At 44.2% G+C, this 26,309-nt stretch overlaps 1 protein-coding gene across 2 annotated transcripts in view; it reads left to right on the forward strand.

The window, feature by feature from the left end:
• LOC134965070 (sulfotransferase 2B1-like) overlaps positions 1-25,831 on the forward strand; it is a 122,619-nt gene extending 96,788 nt beyond the window's left edge. For both annotated transcript variants that reach the window (XM_063941633.1, XM_063941634.1), the window contains exons 4-7: positions 16,547-16,673; positions 19,310-19,404; positions 23,470-23,653; positions 25,601-25,831. In XM_063941633.1, coding sequence (XP_063797703.1) covers positions 16,547-16,673; positions 19,310-19,404; positions 23,470-23,653; positions 25,601-25,722 — 528 coding nt within the window. In that variant the 3' untranslated portion in view covers positions 25,723-25,831. The remainder of the gene's footprint in view (positions 1-16,546; positions 16,674-19,309; positions 19,405-23,469; positions 23,654-25,600) is intronic.
• Positions 25,832-26,309: the final 478 nt, after the last annotated feature.

Raw genomic sequence — 26,309 nt, forward strand, 5'->3', positions numbered from 1 at the left:
CAGCTCCTCCTTCACATTCTCCCGCAACTGGGGCTGCGAGGAAAAGGATAAGAGTTCCGAGCCCACCCGCTGGCGGTGATGCAGGGCAGTCTGGAGCGAGTGCTGACATCAGGTCCGGACTGAAGGACCTGCCAACGATTACTGACATGTCGTCTACTGTCATTGCATATGATTCTGTCACCATTGAAAGAATGGTGGAGGATTATATGAGTGACAGCATCCAAGTAGGCACATCAGACAGTCCGTACGTATACTGGCAGGAAAAAGAGACAATTTGGAGGCCCTTGCACAAACTGGCTTTATTTTACCTAAGTTGCCCCCCCTCCAGTGTGTACTCCAAAAGAGTGTTTAGTGCCGCCCTTGTCAGCGATCGGCGTACGAGGTTACTTCCACATAATGTGGAGAAGATGATGTTCATCAAAATGAATTATAATAAATTAGTCCGTGGAGACATTCACCAGCAACTGCCTCCAGAAAGTACACAGGGACCTGAGATGGTGGATTCCAGTGGGGACGAATTAATACTCTGTGAGGAGGGGGATGTACACAGTGAAAGGGGTGATGAATCGGACGATGAGGAGGAGGTGGACATCTTGCCTCTGTAGAGCCAGTTTGTGCAAGGAGAGATTGATTGCTTCTTTTTTGGTGGGGGCCCAACCCAACCAGTCATTTCAGCCACAGTTGTGTGGCAGACCCTGTCACTGAAATGATGGGTTTGTTAAAGTGTGCATGTCCTGTTTATACAACATAAGGGTGGGTGGTAGGGCCCAAGGACAATTCCATCTTGCACCTCTTTTTTATTTTTATTTATCTTTGCATCATGTGATGTTTGGGGCTAATTTTTTTAAGTGCCATCCTGTCTGACACTGCAGTGCCACTCCTAGATGGGCCAGGTGTTTGTGCTGCCCACTTGGGTCGCTTAGCTTAGTCATCCAGCGACCTTGGTGCAAATTTTAGGACTAAAAATAATATTGTGAGGTGTTCAGTGTTCAGAATAGACTGGAAATGAGTGGAAATTATGGTTATTGAGGTTAATAATACTATGGGATCAAAATTACCCCCAAATTCTATGATTTAAGCTGTTTTTGAGGGGTTTAAAAAAAAAAAAAAAAAACACCCGAATCCAAAACACACCAGAATCCGACAAAAAATTTTCAGGGAGGTTTTGCCAAAATGCGTGTGAATCCAAAACACGGCCGTGGAACCGAATCCAAAACCAAAACACAAAACCCGAAAAATTTCCGGTGCACATCTCTTCTTTTAGTATAAGAGGACCACAGTGTCAGAGAATCAGACATTGGCCCTCATTCCGAGTTGTTCGCTCGCAAGCTGCTTTTAACAGCATTGCACACGCTAAGCCGCCGCCTACTGGGAGTGAATCTTAGCTTAGCAAAATTGCGAATAGAAATTTCTAAGCAGTTTCTGAGTAGCTCGAGACTTACTCTGCCACTGCGATCAGTTCAATCAGTTTCGTTCCTGGTTTGACGTCACAAACACACCCAGCGTTCGCCCAGACACTCCCCCGTTTCTCCAGCCACTCCCGCGTTTTTCCCAGAAACGGCAGCGTTTTTTCACACACTCCCATAAAAAGGCCAGTTTCCGCCCAGAAACACCCACTTCCTGTCAATCACACAACGTTCACGAGAACGAAGAAAAAACCTCGTAATGCCGTGAGTAAAATACCAAACTTCTTAGCAAATTTACTTTGCGCATGCGCAGTTTGCGGAATATCGCTGCGATGCGATGAAAAAGAACGAGTGAACAACTCGGAATGAGGGCCATTGTCCGTCAAAATCCCATGATTAAATGATATGCGACATGGCAATATTCAGTGTGCAATTGTGACTGTAATTAATTATGTTACAGGGTATGGCTGGAATGCAGGGCCGCCATCAGAAATAATGGGGCCCGGGACTGACCCTCACAAGGCAGTCCCCCCCTCCCCCCTCCGTCCGATCTCCCCCCCCTTCCCCAAACTACCTCTTGAGGAAGTCTGGGTGGTTGTAGTGTGGATCAGCGGCCCAGGTCAGCTGCCTGCCTGAGCATAGGCAGACAGCCACGGAGAGAGAGCCACGGTGATATTCTTCATCTTCATACAGAGCCGGCCGTGAGCCAATCGGAGTTCGCGGACCGGCAGCCAATGAGGAGCTGCCGAATGGCAGCTCCTGATTGGCTACCGGTCCGTGAGCTCCGATTGGCTCACGCCGACTCTGTATACAGAATATGATCGCTGGCCGCAGCTAGCCTCTGCCTTCATTCTTCCCTGGCTGCCTGCCGATGCGCGGCAGGCAGCTGACCTGGCACCCTGATCCACACTACAACCACCCGGGTCCCATCTCACCCCAGGCCCGGGACTGGAATACCCGCCGTCCCCCCTTGATGGCGGTCCAGCTGGAATGCATTGTAGCATAACATTTTGTATGCAAATACAGCTGCTATTACACAGAGAATATAGGCATGCTACATATAATTTTAAACAGCAAGAGCTGTGTGTGCCTCCTATTCGCAGCATTTCAGTTTAGAAATCAAAACAATGTGAATACCATACACAAGCAGTTCCTGCTGTTTAAAATTATATGCAGCATGCCAATATTCTGTTTGTAATAGCAACTGTATTTGCATACAAAATGTTATGCTACAATGCATTCCAGCCATACTCTGCAACATAGGGGTCTATTTACTAAGCCTCAGGTGGAGATAAAGTGGCCGGAGATAAAGTACAAGCCAATTGGCTCCTAACTAGTGATGAGCGGGTTCGGTTTCCGAGAATCCGAACCCCCTCGAACTTCACCCTTTTTAGACGGGTCCGAGCCATACTCGGATTCTCCCGTATGGCTCGGTTAACACGAGCGCGCCCGAACGTCATCATCCCGCTGTCGGATTCTCGCGAGATTCGGATTCTATATAAGCAGCCGCGCGTCGCCGCCATTTTCACACGTGCATTGAGATTGATAGGGAGAGGACGTGGCTGGCGTCCTCTCCGTTTATATAGTTATATACTACACAGTTGATCTGATTGCTTAGCTTATTGTGGGGAGGATTGGTTGGGGAGCAGCTGTTAGGAGGAGTACAGTGCAGAGTTTTGCTAATAGTGACCACCAGTTTTTTATCCGTTCTCTGCCTGAAAAAAACGCTCCATACCATATCTGTGCTCAGTGTGCTGCATGATATATCTGTGCTGAGTGCTCACACTGCTTAATTGTGGGGACTGGGGAGCAGCTATAGCAGGAGTACAGTGCACAGTTTTGCTGACAGTGACCACCAGTATACGTTTGTCTGCCTGAAAAACACTCCTGTGGTGGCTTTTTTTAAAACTAGTTTAGCAGTCTGCTGACAGTGTCCACCAGGTCCATCATACTGTATATAGCAGTACGGTAGGCCACTGCTGTACCTACCTCTGTGTCGTCACTCGTCGTCCATAAGTATACTATCCATCCATCTACATTGTATACCTGTGGTGTCTTTTTTTTTTATACTATAAACGCAGTCTGCTGACAGTGTCCACCAGGTCCATTATACTGTATATAGCAGTACGGTAGGCCACTGCTGTACCTACCTCTGTGTCGTCACTCGTCGTCCATAAATGTACTATCCATCCATCTACATTGTATACCTGTGGTGTCTTTTTTTTTTATACTATAAACGCAGTCTGCTGACAATGTCCACCAGGTCCATTATACTGTATATAGCAGTACGGTAGGCCACTGCTGTACCTACCTCTGTGTCGTCACTCGTCGTCCATAAGTATACTATCCATCCATCTACATTGTATACCTGTGGTGTTTTTTTTTTTATACTATAAACGCAGTCTGCTGACATTGTCCACCAGGTCCATTATACTGTATATAGCAGTACGGTAGGCCACTGCTGTACCTACCTCTGTGTCGTCACTCGTCGTCCATAAGTATACTATCCATCTACATTGGATACCTGTGGTGTCTTTTTTTTTTATACTATAAACGCAGTCTGCTGACAGTGTCCACCAGGTCCATTATACTGTATATAGCAGAACGGTAGGCCACTGCTGTACCTACCTCTGTGTCGTCACTCGTCGTCCATAAGTATACTATCCATCCATCTACATTGTAAACCTGTGGTGTCTTTTTTTAATACTATAAACGCAGTTTGCTGACAGTGTCCACCAGGTCCATTATACTGTATATAGCAGTACGGTAGGCCACTGCTGTACCTACCTCTGTGTCGTCACTCGTCGTCCATAAGTATACTATCCATCCATCTACATTGTATACCTGTAGTGTCTTTTTTTTATATTATAAACGCAGTCTGCTGACAGTGTCCACCAGGTCCATTATACTGTATATAGCAGTACGGTAGGCCACTGCTGTACCTACCTCTGTGTCGTCACTCGTCATCCATAAGTATACTATCCATCCACCTACATTGTATACCTGTGGTGTCTATTTTTTATACTATAAACGCAGTCTGCTGACAGTGTCCACCAGGTCCATTATACTGTATATAGCAGTACGGTAGGCCACTGCTGTACCTACCTCTGTGTCGTCACTCGTCATCCATAAGTATACTATCCATCCATCTACATTGTATAACTGTGGTGTCTTTTTTTTTTATACTATAAATGCAGTCTGCTGACAGTGTCCACCAGGTCCATTATACTGTATATAGCAGTACGGTAGGCCACTGCTGTACCTACCTCTGTGTCGTCACTCGTCGTCCATAAGTATACTATCCATCCATCTACATTGTAAACCTGTGGTGTCTTTTTTTAATACTATAAACGCAGTTTGCTGACAGTGTCCACCAGGTCCATTATACTGTATATAGCAGTACGGTAGGCCACTGCTGTACCTACCTCTGTGTCGTCACTCATCGTCCATAAGTATACTATCCATCCATCTACATTGTATACCTGTGGTGTCTTTTTTTTTTATACTATAAACGCAGTCTGCTGACAGTGTCCACCAGGTCCATTATACTGTATATAGCAGTACGGTAGGCCACTGCTGTACCTACCTCTGTGTCGTCACTCGTCGTCCATAAGTATACTATCCATCCATCTACATTGTATACCTGTGGTGTCTTTTTTTTATACTATAAACGCAGTCTGCTGACAGTGTCCACCAGGTCCATTATACTGTATATAGCAGTACGGTAGGCCACTGCTGTACCTACCTCTGTGTCGTCATTCGTCGTCCATAAATGTACTATCCATCCATCTACATTGTATACCTGTGGTGTCTTTTTTTTTATACTATAAATGCAGTCTGCTGACAGTGTCCACCAGGTCCATTATACTGTATATAGCAGTACGGTAGGCCACTGCTGTACCTACCTCTGTGTCGTCACTCGTCGTCCATAAGTATACTATCCATCCATCTACATTGTATACCTGTGGTGTCTTTTTTTTATACTATAAACGCAGTCTGCTGACAGTGTCCACCAGGTCCATTATACTGTATATAGCAGTATGGTAGGCCACTGCTGTACCTACCTCTGTGTCGTCACTCGTCGTCCATAAGTATACTATCCATCCATCTACATTGTATACCTGTGGTGTCTTTTTTTTTATACTATAAACGCAGTCTGCTGACATTGTCCACCAGGTCCATTATACTGTATATAGCAGTACGGTAGGCCACTGCTGTACCTACCTCTGTGTCGTCACTCGTCGTCCATAAGTATACTATCCATCCATCTACATTGTATACCTGTGGTGTCTTTTTTTTTATATTATAAACGCAGTCTGCTGACAGTGTCCACCAGGTCCATTATACTGTATATAGCAGTACGGTAGGCCACTGCTGTACCTACCTCTGTGTCGTCACTCGTCGTCCATAAGTATACTATCCATCTACATTGTATACCTGTGGTGTCTTTTTTTTATATTATAAACGCAGTCTGCTGACAGTGTCCACCAGGTCCATTATACTGTATATAGCAGTACGGTAGGCCACTGCTGTACCTACCTCTGTGTCGTCACTCGTCGTCCATAAGTATACTATCTATCCATCTACATTGTATACCTGTGGTGTCTTTTTTTTATATTATAAACGCAGTCTGCTGACAGTGCCACCAGGTCCATTATACTGTATATAGCAGTACGGTAGGCCACTGCTGTACCTACCTCTGTGTCGTCACTCGTCGTCCATAAGTATACTATCCATCCACCTACATTGTATACCTGTGGTGTCTATTTTTTATACTATAAACGCAGTCTGCTGACAGTGTCCACCAGGTCCATTATACTGTATATAGCAGTACGGTAGGCCACTGCTGTACCTACCTCTGTGTCGTCACTCATCGTCCATAAGTATACTATCCATCCATCTACATTGTATACCTGTGGTGTCTTTTTTTTTATACTATAAACGCAGTCTGCTGACAGTGTCCACCAGGTCCATTATACTGTACATAGCAGTACGGTAGGCCACTGCTGTACCTACCTCTGTGTCGTCACTCGTCATCCATAAAGTATACTATCCATCCATCTACATTGTATACCTGTGGTGCCTTTTAGTTGTGCGCATTAAAATATGGAGAACAAAAATGTGGAGGTTAAAAAAATAGGAAAAGATCAAGATCCACTTCCACCTCGTGCTGAAGCTGCTGCCACTAGTCATGGCCGAGATGATGAAATGCCATCAACGTCGTCTGCCAAGGCCGATGCCCAATGTCATAGTACAGAGCATGTAAAATCCAAAACACAAAAGATCAGTAAAATGACCCAAAAATCAAAATTAAAAGCGTCTGAGGAGAAGCGTAAACTTGCCAATATGCCATTTACGACACGGAGTGGCAAGGAACGGCTGAGGCCCTGGCCTATGTTCATGGCTAGTGGTTCAGCTTCACATGAGGATGGAAGCACTCATCCTCTCGCTAGAAAAAAAAAAGACTTAAGCTGGCAAAAGCACAGCAAAGAACTGTGCGTTCTTCGAAATCACAAATCCCCAAGGAGAGTCCAATTGTGTCGGTAGCGATGCCTGACCTTCCCAACACTGGACGGGAAGAGCTTGCGCCTTCCACCATTTGCACGCCCCCTGCAAGTGCTGGAAGGAGCACCCGCAGTCCAGTTCCTGATAGTCAAATTGAAGATGTCAGTGTTGAAGTACACCAGGATGAGGATATGGGTGTTGCTGGCGCTGGGGAGGAAATTGACAAGGAGGATTCTGATGGTGAGGTGGTTTGTTTAAGTCAGGCACCCGGGGAGACACCTGTTGTCCGTGGGATGAATATGGCCATTGACATGCCTGGTCAAAATACAAAAAAAAAATCAGCTCTTCGGTGTGGAATTATTTCAACACAAATGCGGACAACAGGTGTCAAGCCGTGTGTTGCCTTTGTCAAGCTGTAATAAGTAGGGGTAAGGACGTTAACCACCTCGGAACATCCTCACTTATACGTCACCTGCAGCGCATTCATCATAAGTCAGTAACAAGTTCAAAAACTTTGGGCGACAGCGGAAGCAGTCCACTGACCACTAAATCCCTTCCTCTTGTAACCAAGCTCCCGCAAACCACACCACCAACTCCCTCAGTGTCAATTTCCTCCTTACCCAGGAAAGCCAATAGTCCTGCAGGCCATGTCACTGGCAAGTGTGACCAGTCCTCTCCTGCCTGGGATTCCTCCGATGCATCCTTGAGTGTAACGCCTACTGCTGCTGGCGCTGCTGTTGTTGCTGCTGGGAGTCGATCGGCATCCCAGAGGGGAAGTCGGAAGACCACTTGTACTACTTCCAGTAAGCAATTGACTGTCCAACAGTCCTTTGCGAGGAAGATGAAATATCACAGCAGTCATCCTGCTGCAAAGCGGATAACTGAGGCCTTGGCAGCCTGGGCGGTTAGAAACGTGGTTCCGGTATCCATCGTTACTTCAGAGCCAACTATAGACTTGATTGAGGTACTGTGTCCCCGGTACCAAATACCATCTAGGTTCCATTTCTCTAGGCAGGCGATACCGAAAATGTACACAGACCTCAGAAAAAGACTCACCAGTGTCCTAAAAAATGCAGTTGTACCCAATGTCCACTTAACCACGGACATGTGGACAAGTGGAGCAGGGCAGACTCAGGACTATATGACTATGACAGCCCACTGGGTAGATGTATTGCCTCCCGCTGCAAGAACGGCAGCGGCGGCACCAGTAGCAGCATCTCGCAAACGCCAACTCGTTCCTAGGCAGGCTACGCTTTGTATCACCGCTTTCCAGAATACGCACACAGCTGAAAACCTCTTACGGCAACTGAGGAAGATCATCGCAGAATGGCTTACCCCAATTGGACTCTCCTGGGGATTTGTGACATCGGACAACGCCAGCAATATTGTGCGTGCATTACATCTGGGCAAATTCCTGCACGTCCCATGTTTTGCACATACCTTGAATTTGGTGGTGCAGAATTATTTAAAAAACGACAGGGGCGTGCAAGAGATGCTGTCGGTGGCCCGAAGAATTGTGGGCCACTTTCGGCGTTCAGGCACCGCGTACAGAAGACTGGAGCACCACCAAAAATACCTGAACCTGCCCTGCCATCATCTGAAGCAGGAGGTGGTAACGTGGTGGAATTCAACCCTCTATATGCTTCAGAGGATGGAGGAGCAGCAAAAGGCCATTCAAGCCTATACATCTGGCCACGATATAGGCAAAGGAGGTGGAATGCACCTGTCTCAAGCGCAGTGGAGAATGATTTCAACGTTGTGCAAGGTTCTGCAACCCTTTGAACTTGCCACACGTGAAGTCAGTTCAGACACTGCCAGCTGAGTCAGGTCATTCCCCTCATCAGGCTTTTGCAGAAGAAGCTGGAGACATTGAAGGAGGAGCTAAAACAGAGCGATTCCGCTAGGCATGTGGGACTTGTGGATGGAGCCCTTCATTCGCTTAACCAGGATTCACGGGTGGTCAATCTGTTGAAATCAGAGCACTACATTTTGGCCACCGTGCTCGATCCTAGATTTAAAACCTACGTTGTATCTCTCTTTCCGGCAGACACAAGTCTGCAGGGGTTCAAAGACCTGCTGGTGAGAAAATTGTCAAGTCAAGCGGAACGTGACCCGTCAACAGCTCCTCCTTCACATTCTCCCGCAACTGGGGGTGCGAGGAAAAGGCTAAGAATTCCGAGCCCACCCGCTGGCGGTGATGCAGGGCAGTCTGGAGCGAGTGCTGACATCTGGTCCGGACTGAAGGACCTGCCAATGATTACTGACATGTCGTCTACTGTCACTGCATATGATTCTCTCACCATTGAAAGAATATGAGTGACCGCATCCAAGTAGGCACGTCAGACAGTCCGTACGTATACTGGCAGGAAAAAGAGGCAATTTGGAGGCCCTTGCAGAAACTGGCTTTATTCTACCTAAGTTGCCCTCCCTCCAATGTGTACTCCGAAAGAGTGTTTAGTGCCGCCGCTCACCTTGTCAGCAATCGGCGTACGAGGTTACTTCCAGAAAATGTGGAGAAGATGATGTTCATTAAAATGAATTATAATCAATTCCTCTGTGGAGACATTCACCAGCAGCAATTGCCTCCAGAAAGTGCACAGGGACCTGAGATGGTGGATTTCAATGGGGACGAATTAATAATCTGTGAGGAGGGGGATGTACACAGTGAAAGGGGTGATGAATCGGACGATGATGATGAGGTGGACATCTTGCCTCTGTAGAGCCAGTTTGTGCAAGGAGAGATTGATTGCTTCTTTTTTGGTGGGGGCCCAAACCAACCAGTCATTTCAGTCACAGTCGTGTGGCAGACCCTGTCGCTGAAATGATGGGTTCGTTAAAGTGTGCATGTCCTGTTTATACAACATAAGGGTGGGTGGGAGGGCCCAAGGACAATTCCATCTTGCACCTCTTTTTTCTTTCATTTTTCTTTGCATCATGTGCTGTTTGGGGACAATTTTTTTGAAGTGCCATCCTGTCTGACACTGCAGTGCCACTCCTAGATGGGCCAGGTGTTTGTGTCGCCCACTTGGGTCGCTTAGCTTAGTCACACAGCTACCTCATTGCACCTCTTTTTTTCTTTGCATCATGTGCTGTTTGGGGACAATTTTTTTCAAGTGCCATCCTGTCTGACACTGCAGTGCCACTCCTAGATGGGCCAGGTGTTTGTGTCGCCCACTTGGGTCGCTTAGCTTAGTCACACAGCTACCTCATTGCACCTCTTTTTTTCTTTGCATCATGTGCTGTTTGGGGACAATTCTTTTGAAGTGCCATCCTGCCTGACACTGCAGTGCCACTCCTAGATGGGCCAGGTGTTTGTGTCGGCCACTTGTGTCGCTTAGCTTAGCCATCCAGCGACCTCGGTGCAAATTTTAGGACTTTAAATAATATTGTGAGGTGTGAGGTGTTCAGAATAGACTGGAAATGAGTGGAAATTATGGTTATTGAGGTTAGTATTACTATGGGATCAAAATGACCCCCAAATTCTATGATTTAAGCTGTTTATGAGGATTTTTTGAAAAAAACACCCGAATCCAAAACACACCCGAATCCGACAAAAAATTTTCGGTGAGGTTTTGCCAAAACGCGTCCGAATCCAAAACACTGCCGCGGAACCGAACCCAAAACCAAAACACAAAACCCGAAAAATTTCCGGTGCACATCACTACTCCTAACTGCCATGTTGAAAAATGACAGTTAGTAGGTGATTGGCTGGTACTTTGTCTCCAGCCACTTTAGCTCCACCTGAGGCTTAGTAAACAGACCCCATAGGTGTGGTCTATGTACTAAGCCTTGGAGAGAGACAAAGTGGATGGAGATGAAGAACCAGCCAATACAGAGCCGTAACTACGTGTGTGCCAGGGCGCAACGGCCCTACAGAGTCCTACTACGTGTGTGCTGAGGGCACAATGGCCAGCGGCTTGTAATGAGTCAAATTGACTCATTTCAAGCTGCTTCTCATGGCCGGTGCCACCATTAGGCAGCTGCCTATGAGCGTGGACACTTAAAGGGCGGCGCCGCTGAGCGGAACATAAAAATGCGTGCACTGAAAGAAATGTGAGGCTCCCACAGCCGCTGACTGCTCTGCTGGGCCGGGGCTGGAGTCAAGACGCATGCCTGGGTACTGTCCCCGCCTCCCCCTCCTGCCTTTTCTTGCTCCGCCCCTTTCTTCCCCTGACCCGATGACCAGGGAGAAAATCCGCTCCCTGTACCGCCCTGGATTACATGCAAGGTGCACAAGGAGCTGCTGAGAAGGAGGTCATGACTGGGGATGGCACCTTCAGCCAGGCAGCAAGGGCTTCCACAACTACCACCCGATCTGCCCCCTCTCCCTGCTAGCCCTGACCAGCAGCTACAATGTAGACCCCAACTCCAGCAGCCACTACTCCAGCAGGAGTGTAAGGTACGGCTGATATATCACACACACACACACACACACACACACACACACACACACACACACACACACACACACACATATATATATATATATATATATATATTAGTATGTTCCCTTAGTGCGCTCTTATTATACACTACTGAAATGTCTAATTACTTTATGTCAGTTAGTGTCTGAGTTTACTAACATAAATACTATTATATTTCCAAACGGGAAAGCAAGCTTCAACACAGAGAGAATCCTTTGTTGGTAAGGATCAAAAATAGATAAAAGAAGAAATATCTCTGTGGAGCGCTCTTATTCTATAATCTGATATAATTAGATGATTGTTGGTGGATGTTATATAAAGAGAGGATGACCTTACACATTTATACACCCATATTAGAATCAAATATATCTCTTTATTAAAAGATTTCGATATAAACGAAACGCGTTGGTTGAAAGCTCATTATATTGTTGTTTTTTTCCTTATACAAATAATGTTGAAATATACAATTGTATCTCCAATGTAAAAGAAAAGGAAAAGTTTTATGATAAGTTTTAAATCAAAATCTTTTAATAAAGAGATATATGTGATTCTAATATGGGTGTATAAATGTGTAAGGTCATCCTCTCTTTATATAACATCCACCAACAATCATCTAATTATATCAGATTATAGAATAAGAGCGCTCCACAGAGATATTTCTTCTTTTATATATATATATATACATATAGTATATATATAGTCCTTCCAGGCAGCACACGAACAAAAGAGACAACTGCAGTCTGGTGCCCTCTATGGAAGCTCCTGCTCTAAGCGCAATATACAAATTGCAGATCTGGTGGAACTCGGATTAAATATATATTTAATACCAGAGCTGTAACTACGTGTGTGCCAGGTGTGCCTGGCACACAGCGCAGTCGCCCCGAGGGCGCAACTGCCAGCGGCTTGAATTGAGTCAAATTGACTCATTACAAGCCGCCTCTGCTGGAGAAGAGGAGAGGAGCAGCTCTGGAGGCAGGGGAGGAGGAGGAGGGAGGGGGACTGGAGCCGCAGCAGCGCTATGTAATTGGTAGTGGCGCCGCTGCAGCAGTCCCTCTCCTTCCGCATTGGCTGCCCGGCGCTGCTGTGAATGCTGGGATGCGCTTCCCTCATCCCAGCATTCAGAACGGCGTCAGCCAGCCAATGCGGAAGGAGAGGGAAAGCTGCAGCGGCACCACCACCAATTACACTGTGCTGCTGCGGCTCCAGTCCCCCTCCCTCCTCCTCCTCTCCCCTGCCCGGGATCATCATCTGCCTGCACCGAGGAGCCTGAGCCAGCGGGGAGAGATGGTAAGTATCTGTCTGTCTGTCTATCTATCTCTCTGTCTATTCTGTCTGCCGCAATGTGTAAATAGGGAACGCTGTCTGCTGTAATGTGTAAAAAGGGGGACGCTGTCTGCTGCAATGTGTAAAAAGGGGACGCTGTCTGCCGTACAGTGTAAAAAGGGGACGCTGTCTGCCGTTATGTGTAAAAAGTGTAAAAAGGTGACGCTGTCTGCCGTAATGTGTAAAAAGGGGGACGCTGTCTGCGGTAAATTGTAAAATGGGTACACTGTCTGCCGTACAGTGTAAAAAGGGGACGCTGCCTGCCGTAATGTGTAAGGGGACACTGTCTGCCATACAGTGTAAAAAGGGGACGCTGTCTGCCGTAATGTGTAAAAAGGGGGACGCTGTCTGCCGTAATGTGTAAAAAGGGGGACGCTGTCTGCCGTAATGTGTAAAAAGGAGGAGCTGTCTGCCGTAATGTGTAAAAAGGAGGCGCTGTCTGCCGTAATGTGTAAAAAGGAGGCACTATCTGCCGTAATGTGTAAAAAGGGGACGCTGTCTGCCGTAATGTGTAAAAAGGGGGACTGGCTGCCGTAATGCATAAAAAGGGGACACTGTCTGCCGTATTATGTAAAACGGGGAACTGGCTGCCGTAATGTGTAAAAAGGGGGACTGGCTGCTGTAATGTGTAAAAAGGGGGACTGGCTGCCGTAATGTGTAAAAAGGGGACACTGGCTGCCTAATGTATAAAAAGGGGGGACTGGCTGCTGTAATGTGTAAAAAGTAGTGATGTGCACCGGAAATTTTTCGGGTTTTGGTTTTGGATTCGGTTCCGTGGCCGTGTTTTGGATTCGGACGCGTTTTGGCAAATCCTCCATGAAAATTTTTGTCGGATTCTGGTGTGTTTTGCATTCGGGTGTTTTTTTATAAAACCCCCTGAAAAACAGCTTAAATCATAGAATTTGGGGGTCATTTTGATCCCATAGTATTATTAACCTCAATTACCATAATTTCCACTCATTTCCAGTCTATTCTGAACACCTCACACCTCACAATATTATTTTTAGTCCTAAAATTTGCACCGAGGTCGCTGGATGGCTAAGCTAAGCGACCCAAGTGGCCGACACAAACACCTGGCCCATCTAGGAGTGGCACTGCAGTGTCAGACAGGATGGCAGATTTAAAAAATAGTCCCCAAACAGCACATGATGCAAAAAAAAAGAGGTGCAATGAGGTAGCTGTGTGGCTAAGCTAAGCGACCCAAGTGGCCGACACAAACACCTGGCCCATATAGGAGTGGCACTGCAGTGTCAGACAGGATGGCAGATTTTAAAAATAGTCCCCAAACAGCACATGATGAAAAGAAAAAAAGAGGCGCAATGAGGTAGCTGTGTGACTAATCTAAGCGACCCAAGTGGGCGACACAAACACCTGGCCCATCTAGGAGTGGCACTGCAGTGTCAGACAGGATGGCAGATTTAAAAAATAGTCCCCAAACAGCACATGATGCAAAGAAAAAAAGAGGTGCAATGAGGTAGCTGTGTGACTAAGCTAAGCGACCCAAGTGGCCGACACAAACACCTGGACCATCTAGGAGTGGCACTGCAGTTTTCTAGCGAGAGGATGAGTGCTTCTATCCTCATGTGAATCTGAACCACTAGCCATGAACATAGGCCAGGGCCTTAGCCGTTCCTTGCCACTCCGTGTCGTAAATGGCATACTGCCAAGTTTACGCTTCTCATCAGACGCTTTTAATTTTGATTTTTGGGTCATTTTACTGAACTTTTGTAGTATACTTGACGACACAGAGGTAGAGCAGTGGACTACTGTACCGTACTGCTATATATATACTGGTGGTACAAGCAACATTCTGCACTGTCCCCTCCTACTATATACTGCGCACAACTAAAATGCAGCACAGGTATGGATGCATAGTATACTTGACGACACAGAGGTAGAGCAGTGGACTACTGTACCGTACTGCTATATATATTATATACTGGTGGTCACAGCAACATTCTGCACTGTCCCCTCCTACTATATACTGCGCACAACTAAAATGCAGCACTGGTATGGATGCATAGTATACTTGACGACACAGAGGTAGAGCAGTGGACTACTGTACCGTACTGCTATATATATAATGGTGGTCACAGCAACATTCTGCACTGTCCCCTCCTACTATATACTGCGCGCAACTAAAATGCAGCACAGGTATGGATGCATAGTATACTTGACAACACAGAGGTAGAGCAGTGGACTACTGTACCGTACTGCTATATATATATATATATATATATATATACTGGTGGTCACTGCAACATTCTGCACTGTCCAATCCTACTATATACAGCGCACAACTAAAATGCAGCACAGGTATGGATGCATAGTATACTTGATGACACAGAGGTAGAGCAGTGGACTACTGTACCGTACTGCTATATATATACTGGTGGTACAGCAACATTCTGCACTGTCCCCTCCTACTATATACTGCGCACAACTAAAATGCAGCACAGGTATGGATGCATAGTATACTTGATGACACAGAGGTAGAGCAGTGGACTACTGTACCGTACTGCTATATATATACTGGTGGTCACAGCAACATTCTGCATCAGCACTGTCCTCCTACTATATATACTACAATGCAGCACAGATATGGAGCGTTTTTCAGGCAAAGAACATAGATATTTTCAGCACATTGAGCACAGATATTTGCAGCACACTGAGCACATATATTTGCTGCACACTGAACACAGAAACTGAGAGAACGCAGCCACGTCCTCTCTCTATCATCTCCAAAGCACGAGTGAAAATGGTGGCGACTCGCGGCTCCTTATATAGCGGGATGATGACGTTCGGGCGCGCTCGGGTTAACCGAGCAAGGCGGGAAGATTCGAGTCTGCCTCTGAACCATGTAAAATGGGTGAAGTTCGGGGGGAACCCGCTCATCACAAGTAAAAAGGGGGACTAGCTGCCGTAATGTGTAAAAAGGGGGACTGGGTGCCGTAATGTGTAAAAAGGGGGCTCTACTTGGTGTAGTGGCGCTACTGTGTGGCGTAATTTGAATAATGGAGACTACTGTGCACCGTAGTATGAATTGGTATTATTTTGTGGCCACATCCCTTCCCCATGAAGCCACGCCCATATATATTTTTTGCGTGCCTACGGCGCACACTGCCCCTGTCTTGCATAGGTGGAGGGGGCACCAATGCCGTTTCTTGCACACCGCGCTAAAATGCCTAGTTACGGCACTTAGCAAATAAACTTTTTGTCATGTTACAGACTGTGGGGGATATTCACTAAGCAGTGATAAGAGCGGAGAAGTGAGCCAGTGGAAAAGTTGCCCCATCAACCAATCAGCAGCTCTGTATCATTTTATAGTATGCAAATTATAGATGTTACTTCAGTGCTGATTGGTTGCCTTGGGCACTTCTCCACTGGCTCAGTTCTCCGCTCTTATAACTGCTTAGTAAATGTCCCCCTCTGTTTTAAAAATGACAATTAGGAGCTCGTTGTTTGTTACGTTATCTCCATCTACTATATCTTTCTCCACAGTTTAGTACATAGACCCCTGTGTTTGAAAAATGGCAGTTAGGATCTGATTGGTTGGTACTTTATCTCTCTCCACCATATCTCTCGCTCTAAGCGTTTGATACATACAGCATACCCCATTGTTTTAAAACCAAGCTGCTTTTTCTGCTGTGTATATATGTAAGGGAGCTAAACAGTGGGTGTCTCATCAACATAGTGAGAAGTCCTCACCAGCCAATCATGGACTAGTGTGACAAGGAATTTGGCCAGGAGTACAACTGGTTACAGAGGGTGACCTGTTTCCCAGTGATCGGCTATTTAGGAAAAATGTGTTGCTGAAATATTAATTGTATCAATTCAAAACTACATTCACATCTTTATACACTGAACTTAATTCTTGATTTCCCATAGATTATCTACACAGTACGAAATCCTAGGGATATCCTAGTATCTTTATTCCATTTTACCAAGATTTACAAAATGTATTCAGAAATTGAACAATTCCAGGATTTCTTAGATGACTTTCTGCAGGGGAATGGTGAGTTTATTAAACCTGAATATTGGTGTTATATATATTATCTGTACATTAATATAATCTATACTAATATTATAAGAAACTTGTTGCAATCTATTTGTTCCAAGTTAGCGCAAAAACTGCTGAACCGATTTCCATGAGAACTGCATTATTTTGTACTGAACATTTAAAGCTGAGCAATATCAAAACCAAAATGTATTGGTATCATAAATGCAGGAGATACTAAAAGTTAAATCTCTTCAAAGAACATTATAGATGCCGCTATATTGACAGTGAGGGTTATTCAGAGTTGGTCACAGAGTTTGCTATTATAGCAAAATCTGCGACCACTGAAATAACATGCTGGGGGCCACCCAGCACAGGGCAAGGCCGCCAAGCATGTGTGGCACCGCCCCGAGATATGATCGCAATTCAATTGTAATCACATCAAATAGAGGTTGACCCCTGCCTACGCAGCATGGCTGCGTACGCAGGTGGTCCGGCGCCATGTTTTCTATCACAGGAAACATAGACGACATCATCAGGCCACCCTGAAAACAGCAATGACATGCTTGCGTTTCCTGCTCTCCTCCCCTCCAATGCCGCGTCACCTCCCCCGGATGGCCAACAGCTGTCAATCACTATGCGATCACATCCCTCTGGGATGCAATCGCATATTGAAGGGTCGCACATGCACGCTGTAGCCGCTGCGCATGTGCAGACCCTTTGGACGAGGTCGTGCGTGCGAACACAGGGACTGCGTCCAACTCTGAATAAGGCCCAGGATACGGTAAAGGTTACAATTTATTTTTTATTTGAATTCCTCAAATTCCCAAAATGCAGCCTGTTCTCAAGTCACTTCTAGAAGAGATCTTTATATTTGCACTTAAAGCAATACAGACAAAATATCAAATATTGTATACATGGAGGCTCTACCGTATCATTGTGAACTGCATTAAATATGAAACTCATGCAGGCGAAGCCACAAGTAGAATCTAGTAGCTTTATATAAATAGTAATAATATATATATATATATATATATATATATATATATATATAAAAAAAAACATTTACAGTCAAGGGAACATTTACATTTTTAGAAAGATAATCATAAAAATGATTGCTATGTTACGTCACAAAAATGGTAATTTTAAATGAGATGTTAGAATGTATTAATAATATATTAATGTGTGTATATATATATATATATATATATACACTCACACAGATCTCTATAGGCAAATTTCTGTGACAAAAAGGAAGGCAAAGGCGCCTAATAGTGCATCAACCCAAACAATTTAGTTTCAGCGATAGTGTATATTACCACACATAATATGCGGCGCAGTGCGCACGTGCGATGTACTTTCACAACGGCCGATGTATTTTTATACAAGGTCTAGCGAAGCTTTTCAGTCGCACTGCTGGCCGCAGAGCGATTGACATGAAGTGGGCGTTTCTGGGTGTCAACTGGCCGTTTTCAGGGAGTGTTCGAAAAAACGCAGGCGTGCCAGGATAAACGCTGGCGTGGCTGGCCGAACGCAGGGCATGTTTGTGACGTCAAATCAGGAACTGAACAGTCTGAAGTGATCGCAAGCTAGGAGTAGGTCTGGAGCTACTCTGAAACTGCACAATTTTTTTTTTGTAGCCGTTTTGCGATCCTTTCGTTCGCACTTCTGCTATGCTAAAATACACTCCCAGAGGGCGGCGGTTTAGCGATTGCACAACTGCTAAAAACTGCTAGCGAGCGAACAACTCGGAATGACCCCCCCATGATAGTAGATCCTGGAACCGTCCACCGCTCATATGCTCCACAGGACTCCAAATGCACATCATTGACTTAATAATAAATAATAAAATATATAGTGTAAAACATTTAAAAAAAGGCAACATTTATTATACACACAGAAAAAAATAGTTAAGCGTACATAAAAAGTGTGCACAGATATTTAGTCAGTGCATAACAAGCATATCTGATCAAAGATAAACGGCTCACAAATCCTCGAGCAGGAGTAACAGTGCCTCAACGTGTTTCGTCCTTCAACAATTCAGTAGTACTTCACCATTCCTACTTCTTATAATATATATATATATATATATATATATATATATACTTCTTATGTATGTATGTATATATATATATATATATATATAGTGCAGGTTTTTCAGCAGGAACTCAGTTCCTGAACCTCTCATTACATATGAAATAATCAGGAACTTGGTTGCTGAGCCTGTCCTGGGCCAAAATGTATTTTCCATATTATACGTTTATTTTAAAGTCCATTTTCAATGCATGTCTCAGGGCCTGGAAGATGACCCAGGCCTGTCAAAGTGTGTGGTGGCACATCATCAGCAGAATGTATATATTGATCACAATAATATGCTGTGACTTCCCCATACTCTTGGCCAAGTCGTACTATATTATTGCAAACTTTTCTCATAATGCCCTTCTAATATTCCTCATTGTATATAGTATAATGAAGCCTCTGAGAACTCACTGGTCTAGATGCATGGCTATTGGTGAGAAAACTGCACCATAAGGTGACCATCCTGTTTTTGTTCCCAACTGCTATTGTTTTTTTTTGTTCTTTTTCCTGCTACTTCTGGTTTTATTATTTTATTAGATTTTGTTAAACACACTGTACAATTGCTTTACTTTCAGCTATGTATGGCTCTTGGTTTGAACATGTGAAAGGCTGGATGCAAATGAAGGATGACAGCAGATTCTTCTTTATTGCATATGAGGAGCTCCTGCAGGTATGGTTACACTATGCCCAAACTGTCCGCTCTGACATGCAGGGTATATATATGTTCCCTCTGCGTTTCCTCTAGGTACTCCCCTTTCCTCTGACATGCCAGAAACATACTGGTGAATTAATTAGTTTCTGACAGAAAATGTAATATTGATTGTACGCTCCACTGGGGCAGGGACTGATGTGAATGGCCAAATATTCTCTGTATAGAGCTGCAGAATATGAGTGCACTATACAAATAAGTGTTAATAAATAAATAGTTACATTTACATACATACACTCAAATTCTGTGAATTAATTTTTTGAATTTTTTTTTTTATTATGCTGAGTACACACTGGCATAATAAGATGTTTCGGCCAATATATCGTTAACTGATTGGCGGGTGTGTAGAAATGATATGTCCATGAACTACATTGTTCACAGACATATCATGTCGGCCCTGCTGTACAGACGATGACCAATATATCTACAGATACATTGGTGCATCGTTCTTTGTGTATGGCTGAGCCACTACCGTGTGATAGGTCGGCCGTTCATCGCTTCATCTGGATGGGCCTAGATATGGGCCACTGGCCAGGACATATGGAGGGGTAGAGGAGCGCAGCAGTGGTCGGGTGGGGGCGCAGGTGTGTGCTGGTGGACATACTTACCTGATGGCGATGGCAGTGGCTGCAGTGTTGGTGTTGATACGGTGTGCTTTGGTCTCTATGGTGCCCTAGCGTTCCTCTCCTGAATCTTAGGAGAGGAACACTCGTGATTGGCTGAGCTGCCCAATTCAACAATGGCACCATGAGCCATCATTGGCTCATACACGGCAACATTTATAAAATTGAAGATGGACACGGTTCACAACATAATTGCCCCGCCCCCTTGGCCTGGCTATATTAGCCAGCACAAAAAAAGTGGGCAGGCAGTCTGACAACAGCGGAGGAGCTGGCAAGTGCTCCTGGATACTCCGGAGTCCTGGGTGGGAAGCGGCCAATGTAAAAGAGCTGCCATGGCCACCGCCCGCGAGGTGAAGATCACAGATGAAGACATCTGGAGAAGCCCTGGGGAGGCGGCATCCATGCAAAAGAGCTTAAAGGCCACTGCCCCTAGGTGAAGGTGAAGAGAAATAAAGTATCAAAACAGACGGTTTTGATGCATTAGCCCTATGGATTCTCACATTAGCATAAGGTGATAAATCAGGCTTACTCTGCTGCCAGCTGCTACAGCCACTTTGCATGTGACACAGAATCAGCCCCTAGAACCATGGACAGCATGATAGGGAGGCAGAAAAATCTCAGCTTCAGACAAAGCGTTACCTTCCCTATTATCCTTTTTCTCCTTATTAAATAAAAACTGCAGTTTTTCACCTAAAAAATACAGCTTTCTTTGGTCTCTTTTATGGCTTACATGAGCTATGACGGTGAAGGGACATCAGGACTGCTATATTACATTTAAGCACTTTTGGGTGATTGAAGCTTATTGCACAAAGTGTGCATGGAAATATACTTTTCTGCTGAGAGACAGAGAAAGAGGGAGAGAGAGTGTCAGGTAGAGATAGAGTGAGAAAGAGTGACAGAGAGAGAGAGAGGGAGAGTCGGGGAGAGAAATAGAGGGGCAGAGGGGGAGAGAAAGAGTGGTCAGAGAGACAGATGAGCAAAAGAGAGACAGGGTGTCAGACATAGAGAGAGGGGGAGTAGAAGAGAGAGAGAGTGAGGGTGTCAGGAAGAGAGATAGAAGGAGGGTGTCAAGGAGAGAGATAGAGAGGCAGAGAGAGAGAGAGGAGCAAGAGAGGGAGAGACAGTATCAAAGAATGAGAGAGAGGTAGAGTGATAGAGATAGAGAAGGGGCAGCGAGCAAGAGAGACACTACCCCTGTGTGCATCAGAGACCCCAACTACAGCGTCCCCACCCTTCTAACACACCCATCCCTGGCTCCCAGCTAAACTTGTAAAACATATTAATGCAAGTAAAATATGTTTGCCATTTTGTTAATATGGCGATCTCCCCATTACGTCACTTTCCATAAACTTTATTATTATCTAAAAATGACTGTAGGGAGCTGGCCTGACCCTGCAATCAGTAAGGACACGGCAGGCTATCAACACCTTGAGCACTGCAGGACGGACTCTCCATGTGAGTTCACTGTGTGCAGGTAGCACATGGAGGCTGCTGTCACTTATCTGTCTCTACACACCTCCCCGACCTGTCGGCATTAATGTGGCTATTTGGCGTCCTATTTCTCTGTTGGGGCTTCATTGCCCGGCCTTCTGCTCTCCTCTCTCGAGTCCTGCTGATGTGACTGGAGCCTAGACTACTTGTTACTACAGCTGAATTGCCAATGCAGAGGTCTCTGCTGGGGGCCTGCAGTCAGGAACCTCAATGCAATAGACCTCGCCCCCTACAATACATCCACAAATCATGGCATTATGTCCGCGAGGGGGGTGGGGCTACGGAGCCGGCTAGGAATCGAGGGTAAAGACAATCAGACATTACAGAGTGGACTGAGTCTGGTCAGTGTTTGCCATAATGAGGAAGGCCCTGGACGGCTACCACATCCACCCCACCTATAATCTGGCCTTGCATTTAGTATACACAAAACAAACAAACAAACAAAAGATGATACCTGCACATCAAAGAAAGATAAACTGCTTATTTGAAACAAGTGTCCTTATAGTAAGAGTAGAGGTCTTGGTAAAGTACAGTATCAACATGTTTACCCTGTGGAGTCCTGATGAAGTCCAAGTCTTATTAAAGAGAGAGAAAGATGACTCTTTGTATGGCGCACTCTTAAAATTAGTCAGAAAAAAAGGTAGATTGTTTGTAAATTAAAAATTGTTTTTATTTGGTATTCATTAAAAGATTGGTTAGTTGCATCCAACAAAGACAAACAAACAAACAAACAAACAAACAAACACAAAATGTTAAAAGATTCAACATCTATGCTCCAATGAAATATTGAAAGGATTTTTTCAGATGTGAAGTCCAAGTCTTACAGAATGAAACACTTAGTTTAATCTTAACTATGTTTTAAGTAATAAGAGTGAGAGCAAATTGGGACTATATTTATAATATGTGTCCATGTACAGTATATTTGATTGCTTTCTTTATGTCAGTAAAACTACTGTATAGTTGCCTACATTCTCAACCTTTGGCAGATCAGAAAGAATCAGGTGGGAGGTGCTGGTGGTGTAGAGCTATGAATGCTTTATAGCAGGCTCACCCCTCATAAAGTAATGCCGTGATTTGTGGCATTATATCCATGGGGTCTTGATGAAGTGATTCACAGTACAGTAGATTGCGTCATCCCAGTGTCACTTTGCGCACTTCACTGAGGGATCCAGGAAGGTTGATTTGTTCCTTGCCACTCCCCCATATTTCTGGTTCTCCTGGACATTTTAGAAGAGTAGGCAAGTACTGTATGGGTAGAACTGTGCCTGGGATGTGCAAATTTCATTATGTTAAAAGTATAGTTTGAGGCCTAAATGCATCCATCTCCAAGCTTGTGTAAAATATATGTTGATGTTGGAAGGCACTAGTGCATCCCACAAAGTCTGTGACAGTCTATGAATACATTCTTTCTCCTCCTTCTTTCTCATTTAAATATCACAAAATGAAATCTTACATAAGTGCTGTATAAGAGGTATATTTACTAAAGTGTGAGTTTATAGAAGTTGAGATGTTGCCCATAGCAACCAATCAGATTTTAACTATTATATTCTGGATGGTACTAGGTAAATGATAATAGAATCTAATAGGTTGCCATGGTCTCCATTTCCATAAGCCCACACTTTAGTAAATATACCTCTAAGATGGGTGAGTGCACACAGGCCACATTTAGCAAGAAATGATGAAAGCTTTCGTCATGTGCAACACATATAAATTAGCTTGAAGTGGCGTGGAGATATCCATCACTGAACCACTCCTATTAAAAGTTTACACTATGGAGCTTGGTAACTGCTATTTATGTTCCTGTTTTAATTTAACAGGTTTCACATATATAGATTGTAGGACTAATGTAACAAGTGTAGGACTAATGTAACAATTATATAAATGTATAGTACAAATAGAATATTTTTTTCAGGACCTACGAGGCAGTGTGGTGAGAATCTGTAAATTCTTGGGGCAGGAGGAGTTAGATGATGCACAGATTGACTTGGTTGTAGAACATTCTGCTTTCAAAGCCATGAAGGAAAACAAGATGTCTAATTGGAGTCTTTTGACCTCAGAATTACTAGATCACGCTAAAGGATCCTTTTTACGCAAAGGTATATAGGTGTCTTTTTTCCAAAAGGTTAATGTTCAACTTATATTTGCTTACTGTAACTGTTTGTACTGTACATTAGCTACCCAAGAATTGGATTTCTCTTATTATATACATAAACAAATATAATACAGACTAACCCCTGAACAACAGTGAATGCACAGTGAAGAAGATAAATAATGAGATATATCTTATTGTAGTTGGGAGACCGCCAGTCACTATACTGACACCAGAATTCCGAGCATTGGTTAGCCCGACAGTTGGCATGCCAAATAACAGGGACTTTTCCAACTCATGGGTGTCCATGACACCTATAGAGTGGGAATAAAATCTTTGGCGAGCGCAGCAAGCCACAGAGTCCGCAAGGGACTTTGTTGCACTTGCCCCCCCATCAGCATTCTGGAGACAGGGATCTCGGTATGGTGACCTCCGGGACCCCAAACGTCGGTCTCCCAATACCAACCCATCTTATTGGTATATATTGGTAGAGGTGTGGTATATTTAGTCAGCATAGTCTGAATGTTAACATGTTTGTTATGTCAGCAATTAACTTTTTGACACTGCCACAGTGAATGTTACCAAATACAGTAGGTGGAGCTGTACTAAGCCTTGGAAGGAGATAAAGTACCAACCAATCATCTCCTGTCATTTTTTAAACACAACCTGTAACATGGCAGTTAGGAACTGATTGGCTGATATTTATCTCTCTCCACTTTATCACTCTCCAAGACTTAATACATCTCCCCCCTTAAAATGAAAACTTAACCCTAATCGCAATCTAATTCTAACCATAACCATAACTACAGCCTTGGCCTAACCCTAATCTAACTCTAACCCAAATTGCAGCTTAATGTTAACCCTATAATCCTATGTTGACATTCTTGCTATCAACATACACAATGTGAAGATTCTGGCATATCATCATGCCAGTGTCAACATTCTGAACATGTCAATATTCTGAATGTTAGCATTCTGATTGTTACCTGTGTAACTGCATACAGTTGGAAGTAAATCTTTCCAATAAACCATCCTGTATGTCATCTTCATGTACAATTTCCTTTAATAGTGGGTCATTTCTCACTAATCGGGTATGGTATATAGCTATATATAAGAAAATAAACAATAGCATAATATCTTTTACGGAAAAAACCTATTGAAAATAACATAGAAACAGTTAATTGACCTCAGGGTATAGTGTGCAAAAGTAATTAACATTCATTAAAACGTCAGTATAAAACAAGATAATCTATTAGCAGAAAGAAACATCAAAGTATGTTGAAATAAAAGATTCCGGGGTTATCCTCTGGTTACCAACAGAACAGAAGGTTTGTTACTGTGGGAAGCTTTGGAGTTTCATACGGGATCCGGTCTAAAGATCGACACTGTCTGGGTCAACAATGGTTAGGTCGACAGTCAGTAGGTCGACAGGGTCTGAAGGTCGACAATGTTTCTAGGTCGACATGTGCTAGGTTGACGGGCCAAAAGGTCGACATGAGTTTTTTTTTTTTTTAAACATTTCCTTTTTTTTTACTTTTTCATACTTAAACAATCCACGTGGACTACGATTGGAATGGTAATCTGTGCAGAGCGAAGCGGTAGCGGAACGAGGCACCTTGCCCGAAGTTCAATGCGATGGGACACGGTGCACTAATTGGGGTTCCCGGTCACTGTACAGAGAAAACGACACAAAAAAAAATGAAAACCTCATGTCGACCTTTTGACCTGTTGACCTAGCACACGTCGACCTATAAACCCTGTTGACCTTCAGACCCTGTCGACCTAGTGACTGTCGACCTATAGTGGTCAACCTAAACATTATCGACCTAGACACTGTTGATTTGATGATCCACACCAATTTCATACGCAGTTTAGAGCTTGCAGAAATGGTGTACTGTACATTTATACTGACATATTGAGCTCCAGATTTACATATTATCGCTCTGATTTACAGGAATCGCTGGTGATTGGAAGAATTTATTTACAGTAGCCCAGAGCGAGTCTTTCAACAAAGTTTATCAGGAGAAGATGAAATACATCAATACAACTTTTTATTGGGAAAATGATAATCATTGAGACATTCTAATTCAAATGTGTATTATTAATTAAAAAAACCTGTATATATTTTAATCACACCTCATATTGCATTGGAATCATATTGACATTTCTGCCTGAGTAAAACAAATGTCTTAGCAGTGAGTCTGAATACTGGGAGTTTATCTTAGTAGCCAAAAGCCCTCCAAACATCTCATGACTAATCACATACTAATCATATTAGAGATGTGCACTTGAAATTTTTCGGGTTTTGTGTTTTGGTTTTGGGTTCGGTTCCGCGGCCGTGTTTTGGGTTCGACCGCGTTTTGGCAAAACCTCACCGAATTTTTTTTGTCGGATTCGGGTGTGTTTTGGATTCGGGTGTTTTTTTCAAAAAACACTAAAAAACAGCTTAAATCATAGAATTTGGGGGTCATTTTGATCCCAAAGTATTATTAACCTCAAAAACCATAATTTTCACTAATTTTCAGTCTATTCTGAACACCTCACAATATTATTTTTAGTCCTAAAATTTGCACCGAGGTCGCTGGATGACTAAGCTAAGCGACCCTAGTGGCCGACACAAACACCTGGCCCATCTAGGAGTGGCACTGCAGTGTCACGCAGGA

Source organism: Pseudophryne corroboree, chromosome 10, assembly GCF_028390025.1.
Source record: "Pseudophryne corroboree isolate aPseCor3 chromosome 10, aPseCor3.hap2, whole genome shotgun sequence".
Classification (NCBI taxonomy): Eukaryota; Metazoa; Chordata; class Amphibia; order Anura; family Myobatrachidae; genus Pseudophryne; species Pseudophryne corroboree.